The sequence below is a fragment of the Phascolarctos cinereus genome, unplaced genomic scaffold, assembly GCF_003287225.1.
Source record: "Phascolarctos cinereus isolate Bilbo 61053 unplaced genomic scaffold, phaCin_HiC Scaffold_8;HRSCAF=390, whole genome shotgun sequence".
Taxonomy (NCBI): Eukaryota; Metazoa; Chordata; class Mammalia; order Diprotodontia; family Phascolarctidae; genus Phascolarctos; species Phascolarctos cinereus.
In genome coordinates this window covers 45,234,164-45,243,536 of record NW_027556291.1, presented here as the reverse complement: position 1 = coordinate 45,243,536, position 9,373 = coordinate 45,234,164, and the positions used below count along the sequence as shown (strand labels likewise).

Below are 9,373 nucleotides of genomic sequence, written 5' to 3'. Positions count from 1 at the left end.
TGAGGAAACAAAGAGGTTTCTGAATATTCAGTACTCTGAGCCTCAAAGAAGTGAGCCAGGGAGGGGAAAAGAAGGGAGACTAATCCTGGGAGGTAGAGGTCAGTGCAGGAAGTGAGGTGACCCACAGCAAGAACAAGCAAGACAAACTACCCCACTCAAAAGTGAACCAGGGAACAGAGCCTGACCCTGTAATGAAGTCCAAATCCACGAAACAAAGGTGGTGAGATAAGTAAACTAAAGAAGACACTAACATATATAAAAATATTGTAGATCTAGAGGTTCCTAGAAGGCTGGACTACAGAGGCTTCAAAGGAAAAAAAAAAGATTTCCCACAAAGACAGCATGTATATCTAGAAGAAATTAAATAAGAGATTACTAAATCAAATAAAAGCTCTGAACAAAAGAATTTTAAGGAGAATGGATAGCTTAGAAGAGAAAGTAGTAAACATTACCCAAGTAAGAGACTCCCTGAAAACTATGATGGACCAAACAAATACCACTGACTCCATGAGACAACAAGGAATATTAAAATAAAATCAAAACATTGAAAATATAGAAGAAAATGTAAGATAATTCATATTTAAAAACTGACTTGGAAAACAGGTTAAGGAGAATTTAAGAATCCTTGGACTCTCTGGAAACCATGGTCAAAAAATAAAGTCTGGACATTATATTTCAAGAAATAAAGAATGAAGAAGTGCCCATATCCATTAGAACCAAAGGACAGAGTCAAAATAAAAAGACTCCATTGATTACTTCGTTAAAAAGGGGGCAGGGGAATCAAGAGCTTCCACATCAAAGAGAAATTACTGCAAGCATACAAAAAGAATCCTTTCAAGTACCAAGGATCCACAGTTAAGGATCATACAAGACCTGGAAAATGCTGACAGGTGACCATGGAATACACTATTCCAAAAAGAAAAATACAGGCTTTCAACCAGGAATAACCTACTCTGCAAAAATGAAAACAGTCCTATAGAGGGAAAATTGAAACTTTAATGGAATAGAGGATTTTTAATCACGTCTGGTTAAAACACCAGAACTGAGCAGGAACTTTGAAATTCAAACACAAGAATCCAGAGAAACTCAGGAAGAGAAATTTATTTGAGCAGTTGGAAGGAGCGACATGATGATGTAGCGCTAACATTCTCCTGGAGGGAGAAGAACCTCTTAATGTTTCCTCAGAACCTTAATATCTTCAAAGGGTATTGAGGGAATTAAGCAACAAAAATAGAGGACCTGGAGGTAGATTGGTTGTGTTTTGAGGGTTTGAAGAGGGGAAAGAGAAGGGAATGCAAAAGGAGGAAGGCACTAGTGTAGAAAGGAGGGAGAAGGGCATAGAAGTTGTTCAAAACTGGGGTACATGACAGGAAGAGCATACAAACACAGAGGAAGAGGTAAGGGTAGTGGGCATCAGGTGAATTTCATTTTTACAAGAAACAGGCAAAGGAAGGTTGGATGCACACACAAATAGGTATAGAAATACATCAAACTCAACAGGAAAGAAAGCAAGGAAGCATAGGAGTTAAGAGAGAAGATAATACCGAGGAAGGAATAATAACTTCCTGATCCTGAAGAGGGGATTAAAAAAAAAAAAGAAAACAACAAACTAAAAGAAGAATGCTCATGAACTGGGGAATGACTGAACAAATAGTGGTATATGAATATAATTGGATATTATTGCATGATAAGAAGTGATGAAAGATTATTTCAGCGTATCTTTGTTAGTATACATTGATGCAGAGTGGATGAAGTTAGCAAAATGAAGAGAACAAAATATACTTGGACAACAGTGTTGTAAAGAAAAACAACTTTGAAAGACTTAAGAATTCTGATCAATTCAATGACTGACCATGTCTCCAGAGGATCTATGATTAGTTATGGTTAGCATTAGTGATGAAAAAAGGGCCATTGAAGTATTTTAATGTACAAGAGAGAACAGAAGGAAGTTAAGAACAAAGTAGAGAGAAGTACTCTTTGACGTCTTTGAAAGTAAGGTGTGGAATGTAATATGTATGCATGTATGTGTGTATTAAATGTATATGTATATATATGTATGTGTATATATATATTAAATATATATATAATATATATTTTAAAGCAAATGGTATGAAATGGATATTCATGGTTTTAAATACAATCCACTTTTAATATTCTTCTGGAATCATGAGAATGCTCTTTTTTTGATGCCTAAGTTCATGATAAAAACAAAAATTTTAAAAAGCAAGGGAACTTGGCTGTTAGCCCAAAATCATTTATCTAGAAAGCTGAACTTATTCCTTCTCTAGAAACATAGACTTTTAATATGAAGACTTTTAAATTTCTTATGAAAGAAGCCAGATGTGGGCAAGGCTTTGGACATTCAAACTGACTGTCAAGCAGAAGCTTAAAAAGGTAAACAAGTATCTGATCAAGAAATGAATAAGTGGGGATCTATAGTATGTGCACACTATGAACAGAAGAGCTGTTACATATTTGATATCCCAGCTTGAAGAAGAACTTTGAGGAAACAATGGGCAGAAATCTATGGAAAGCACAATAAAAGAGGAACATACAGAAGTGGAAGACAGACCTTGAAGAGAAATTATACTTTAAACTTGTGTGCCACAGATGAACATTAAACTAATAGTGGGATGGGGATAGAGGAAAGAAGGTGATTCCTAAATTATACTATCTGGAACTAGGGGAAAGGCAGTAAAATTTAGAAAATATATCAGTAAAGGTAGAACCCCAGGTTTCTATTTGGTGTGGTTAACTAAGGGAAGATGAGTTGTATGTATCTGTGGTGTCTAGAAGTGATGCTACTGAAACAATATAGCAGTTTGGTAGAAAATGAGTTTAGTTCAGCATATTGTACCACACACTGCCATAGTCCAAATGGAATAACTAGCTAAATGTAAAAAGGTATACTATTTTTAAAAAAGTTTAAAATCAATTATATTTTTTACAATAATGCATAGGGAAAATTCTTAACCAGTTACACTATAGAAGAAACTGTCAAAGATCAAGTAGATGATTTCTCTTGATTCTACTTTTAAAAGAACTGAAGTTTCTTAGTGTCTTCTCAGCTAAGTCTGTTGACAAGGATTTAGAATAGGCATGATCCCTTAATGAATGTATGAGTGATAACTAATGGCCAGCTTTGGTATGTGTCATTTAATACTCAAGGATCCATCCTCCCTGAGATCTTGGAAGTTAATTGATTTGTTGTTGTTTGGCTAGGCAGTGAGGTTAAGCGACTTGCCCAAGGTCATACAGCTAGTAAGTGTCAAGTATCTGAAGCCAGATTTGAACTCAGATCCTCCTGACTCCAGGGTCGGTGCTCTATTCACTGAGCCACCTAGCTGTGCTCATTGGGAGTTAATTGAAAGGCTTACAATATAACATCATTAACAACAATAATATTATTCAAAACAACAATAATAGCTCACATTTAAATAACATCTTAAGTTTTACAAAGTACTTTTTTTTCATATCGTCTATGTGAAGTAGGGATTGCAAGTATTTTACCCATTTTACAGAGGAGAAAAACTGAACAGAGAGGAAAACAGAGAGACGAAGTGACTTGTCCAGAGTTATATGTTGAAGATTTGTATTTGTATATTGTATAGCATCCTGAGAAAATAACAACAATCTCCCTTCCCCCAGTACATTTATATTTGTTACACCTCTTTTATTCTCATAACACCTCTGCAAGATAGATGAAACAGGAAGGGTACACCCTTCTTTATCTGGGTAGATTGGGACAGATCCTTAAATCTTGAACCACCACCACCATCACCACCAAAGTCTGACAGCTAACTTTCTCTGACTAGGATTTAAACAATTCCAAGATGATACATATTTTGTTCTAAAATGATAAGGACAGATTGTGGGGTTTCTAAGGTAGTTTCTAGGTCTAAATCTATGATCCTATGATTGTACTGGTTTATAACAGACAGACACCAGCTAATCAGCCATATATACGAATAAGCTTACACTTCTTCATTTTCTAGGTGAGAAATCTCAGAAACAGTATGTGACTTGCCCAAAGTCATATAGCAAAGTAATGGCTGAGCCCAGAAACAAATCTACATCTTTCAACTCCCAGTCCGAGGCTTTTTCCCGGTGGTGTTGGGAAAATTGGAGCTTGGGCATTGATTCTGCAAATGAGAAGTAGAGGGTGGATTAGAGTAGATTTAAGGGCAAAACCAGAGTTTAGCTGCCAGAGCTTGGCACTGAACCAAAGCTAGAGACACTGCATGTGGGAGTCTGTCTTTTTAATTTCATGTTTATTCTGAACTTAAATACCAAATGAAATAGGCATTTCCATGTACACAATATAAAATAAAAAGGAAAATTGTACATGAAATTGCAAGTCTTTCTTGTCTATAGCTTTCTTTACTTTTTAAGTATATAATAAGTTCAACCTGAAGTTGTCAAAGCTGTCCTGCTTGTTTGTGCTTCTTTCTGACCTTCCTCTTGTTCTCTTCTTTGCATTTTTTGAAAAGATGCTTCAGTGGCTCTCTTTTCTTCCTTTTCTTTTGCTACCTATACTTATCCCTCCCCCACTGTACCACTCCAGCTATTGGAAACCAAAAAGGAAAAACAAAGTCTTTTGAACAAATATACATAGTTCAGCAAAACAAATTTCCACATGGGTTGTGTCTGAAAATTTATGTTTAATTTAAATTTTGAGTCCATCACCTCTCTGCCAAGAGGTATTAGCATGCTCTATCGCTAGTCCTCTAGAACTATAGTTAGTCATTGCCTTAATCATATTCGTCAAGTCTTTCAAAATTATTTTTCTTTACAACTTGTTGTATAAATTGTTTTCCTTGTTCCGTTCACTTCACTCTGCACCAGTTCATACAGGTCTTCCCCACATTTCTCTGAAATCATCCATTTCATCATTTCTAATAGGGCAATAGTATTCCATTATATTCACATATCATAATTTGTTTAGCCATTGCCCAAGAGATGGATACCCACTTAGTTTCTAGTTCTTTGCTACTATAAAAAGAATTTCCATAATTAAGTTTGCATATATGGATCCATCCTTCTTTCTTTGGTCTCTTTGGGGAGATAAGCCTAGTAGCGATAGCGCTGGGTGAAGGGGTCTGGACCAATTCACAGCTCCATCAATAGTGTGTTACTAGTAATTGTCATTTTCTTTCTTTCTTTCTTTTCTTTTCTTTTTTTTTTTTTTTGGCATCTTTGCCAATGTGATAGAACTTCAGACTTGCTTTAATTTGCATTTTCTAATTTGGCTAGGCATTTGGAATATTTTTCATATGGCTTTTGGTAGTCCATTTATTCCTCTTCTTTCTAGCGTTTTTAGAACAGTAACAGGCATTGAATTTTGTCAAAAGTCTTTTCAGTATCTATTGATATAATATGTGGTTTTTGTTATTTTTGTTGTTATGTTTATAATTTTTCTTACCTTGAGCTAACCCTGAATTCCTATATAAATCCAGCCTACTAATAGTGTATAATATTTTCAACATGTTGTTCTGCTCTGTTTGCTAGTATTTTATCATTAATGTGAAAATATGTTTAATAGGCATGTATAGGTATAGCCTATATCAGATTGTGCGCTCTCTTAGAGAGGGAAGGGAAAAGGGAGGGGAAGAAAAATTTAAGACTCAAAAGCTTATGGAAGTGATTGCTGATAAATCAAAATAAATTAATAAAAAATCACTATTATTAATATTTTACATCAATATTCATTAGGAATGTTGATCTAAGGTTTTCTTTCTCTGCTTTCTCTCCCTTGTTTAGATATCAAGACCCTATTTGTATCATAGAAAGAGTTCGGAAGGGTCCTTTCTTGTCTTGGTTTTGGGAATTATGTAATATTAGAACTCATTTTTTTCTTCAAATGTTTTATAGAATTCACTTTCAGATCCTTCTGGTCCTGGAGTTTTTTTTTTTCCTTTGGGAGTTCGGTGTATTCCGTTAATGTGGGTATTTTATATTTTGGTATTCAGCCACTTCATCTAAGTTATCAGTTTTAATGGCACATATTTGACAAAATAATTTGTTTCTTTTATTTCCTCTGTCATGAATACAAATAATTTTGTCCCCCCCCAAAAGACTAGCTGTTTATCTATTTTATTCTCACTATCTTCAAAATCTCCTCATTTCATTTATCAATTTAATGTGGGTGACTTTTTAGGATTTTATTTTGATTTCAACTTTTAAAATCTCTTTTTCGATTTTCAGAATTTCTATTTGGTACTGATTTGGGGGAGGTTTTTGGTAAGTTTTCTAGTTTTTTTTATTTGTATGTCCAATTCATCTATTTGTTCTTTTTCTTTTTTTATTGATGAATGTGTTGAGAGATGTAAATTTTTCCCTAAGGACTACTTTGGCCACATCCCATAAATTTTGGTATGTTGTCTCATTATTGTCATTGCCCTCAGTGAAATTATTGATTGCTTCTATGATTTATTCTTTGACTATTCCCTGTTCTTCACTCAGTTCAAGGTATTTCTTCATTGTGTTTGGTATTTTCTTCTGTTTACTCATATCTCTAGTTTGTCAACCAGGGGCTTTTGCTTCGGTTAAGCTCTATTCCAGTACTCCTGGTTAGTAGGGATAGGCTCTGCTTGAGCTTGAGTTTGGAGGAAAGCTTAGGCCCTACCTTCTGCTGGTATTGTTTGGTCTTGTCGCTTGCTATGATTTGGGTTAGATAGTGGGTTTCGTCAGGGCTGTCTGGATACATGACCTGTGTCGATACTGGACTAGCCCTATTTCCTGCTGTGGATGAGGTCTCTGGATTGCCTTATCCTGACCACTGCCCTAGCCTCTTTCCTGCTGCAGATTGGGTCCTTGGATCACTCTGTGCTGGGTGCTGCTCTGGCCCTATCTCTTGTTTAGGAACCAAGATGTTGTGTACTTTGCCTTCTACCTACCCTAGTTTATCTCCCTGCCATACCTCCACATGGAATCTGGCAATCTTTTGTGCAGACCTGAATTATGTAGAAGAGTTTACAGCTAATTCTCTTTGCTTTTCTTTATAATTGTTTCTTCTGGTACATTTTTAGTACTTTACTGAAGTGTTTGTGGGGGATCTGGGCTCCTCTAAGTCCTAACACATTGTCATATTCCCATAATTCTCCTGGGGAGTCTGAGTCTTACTGCCTTCCTTATGCAATTACACTGGTATTGGGGAGCAATGATGAGGACACTCTGATTAGGTTCTTGATTGGCAAATTACTGAACTCTCTACAATCTTCACAAGGGGAAATTGAGTGCCAGGAGGATGCAATTAGATCTAAATTTCGTATAGTGAGATTAGTCACAACAGTGACTGCCAGTGTCAAGAGATGGGTTTATGATAACAAACAATTTGCTGCCAGGGTGTACTTGAAGCATTTCCACCTTGGATTATCTGTCATAGAATCATAGATTTAGATCTTGAAGGGACCTCAGAGACCATTTAGTCTAACTCTTTAATTTTACAGAAGGGAAAACTGAGGCACAAGGAGGTTAAAGTGACCTGCCCAAGATCACATAGTAAGTGTCTGAGGTTGAATTTGAACCCAGTTCCTCTGACTCTAGAACCAGTGCTCTTTTCCCTGTAGTAAACTGCCTTTCAGAGCTTAATTTGCAATGGCACAGCCTTCAGCATTACCTAGAGCCACCTCCATACCATGACAAGGTAGCAGAAGATGCCTTTTTTGATTAGGGCTGGATGAAAGTTAGGTTAGGGAATTAAAACAAATAATATTATCACAAACTAAATATCACCTCATTTGTCTGAAGCAATTTGTATGTCCTTATTAATTTTGATGAATTTTCTTTGCTGTGGCAAATGGGATAGAGTTTAGTAGGTGGTCTATGAGGACTTTTGCCCCACATACCTAGAAGGTTTGAGAATTACTGCTTTACATAGACAAAATTAACCACAAAACTACAACCTCCTCTTCCATTCCCTATCTCAGAAACCCTGCACCTCTTTATGAGCTTTGCTTATTAGAAATCTATTCTTGACAACAGGCATCTGAACAAAAAGAGAATGGAGCCTAGATCTTCCTAGTGCTGAGTCAAGAGTGAACATGAGACTTTATGCAGGGTATCCTTTACCTCCTTGTTCCTCAGACTATAGATAATGGGGTTCAACATGGGGATAATCACAGTATAGAGGACAGAGACCACACGGTCCTGATTCAGAGAGTAACTAGATGTGGGCCGTAAGTACATGAAGATAATGGTCCCATAGAAGAGACTTACAGCAGTCAGGTGGGAGGCACAAGTGGAGAAGGCTTTGCGCTTGCCCTCAGTTGATTGGATTCTCAGGATGGCAATGATGATAAACATGTAGGAGACCACGATAATGCACAAGGAACTCATCTGGATGAAACCTCCAAAGGCAAAGACTAAGAGCTCACAGACATGGGTGTCAGAGCAAGACAAGGCTAACAGTGGGGGAATGTCACAGAAGAAGCTATTTATGATGTTGGAGTTGCAGAAGTCAAGAAGGAAAGTCGAGGTGGTCAAGGTCACTGAGTTGACCACCCCAGCCACATAGCACGCAATCACTAAAAGGACATAGATCTTCAGGGACACAGTCACAGAATAGAGCAAGGGACTGCAGATGGCAACGTAACGGTCATATGCCATGGAGGCCAAGAGGTAGCACTCAGCTGAGGCAAACATGATGAAGAGGCTCATTTGGGCCACACATGCTGGGAAGCCAATGACCTTGTGCATCTTTGGGACTGTGACAGAGGAGTAGCAGAAGTCAAGGAAAGACAGGTTGGTGAGGAAGAAGTACATGGGAGTGTGGAGGCAGGGGTTGATCCGAATCAGGGTGATCAAACCCAGGTTCCCCGCCACAGTAATTGAATAAATAACAAGGAACACACCAAAAAGGGTGCCCTGCCAAGTAGTGTCCTCTATGATTCCAAAGAAGACAAATTCCACTGGGGATGTTTGGTTCCCTTTCTTCATGGTCCCTGCTTAAGAGATAGTAATGGTATTGGTGAGGATGGAGGCAAATGGAGCTCTGTTAAGGTAGAACAAATTCCCCAAAGTAAGTCATGAGTGCCCTTCCTCCATGCTAACCTCCTCCCCTACCCCTGGCCTGGGCCATCTCAGAACCCCTCCAGGTAGCTGTTTGCATAGCTCAGATGAGATAGAAGTCCTTCCAATGAGATAAAGGACCATCATATCTTATCATTGGCCCAGCCATTACATCCTAAGGCCCTCTTGGCCTTGCCATGTGCTCTCCTTCTATATTCTGCAGAACCTTGGTACTCTCATCTGATGTACTGACCCCCTCAAGACCCTTGGGCCCTGCCATTTGCCCCTTTGCTCTTAGGCTTCTGGGCTTTTCCACTCACCCCAATTAGAGTGTGAGCCCCTGGAGAGCAGGAACTGTCCTTTA

At 37.7% G+C, this 9,373-nt stretch overlaps 1 protein-coding gene across 1 annotated transcript; it reads right to left on the bottom strand.

Annotated features, from left to right (window-relative positions):
• Positions 1-8,019: 8,019 nt before the first annotated feature.
• On the bottom strand, positions 8,020-8,937 carry LOC110196552 (olfactory receptor 5AR1-like). Its single transcript, XM_020969862.1, has one exon. The coding sequence runs from the start codon at positions 8,935-8,937 to the stop codon at positions 8,020-8,022; it is 918 nt and encodes a 305-aa protein (XP_020825521.1).
• Positions 8,938-9,373: the final 436 nt, after the last annotated feature.

Bases quoted from the DNA above. Each gene is read 5' to 3' on its own strand.
- LOC110196552 (XM_020969862.1), bottom strand. From the start codon at position 8,937: ATGAAGAAAGGGAACCAAACATCCCCAGTGGAATTTGTCTTCTTTGGA.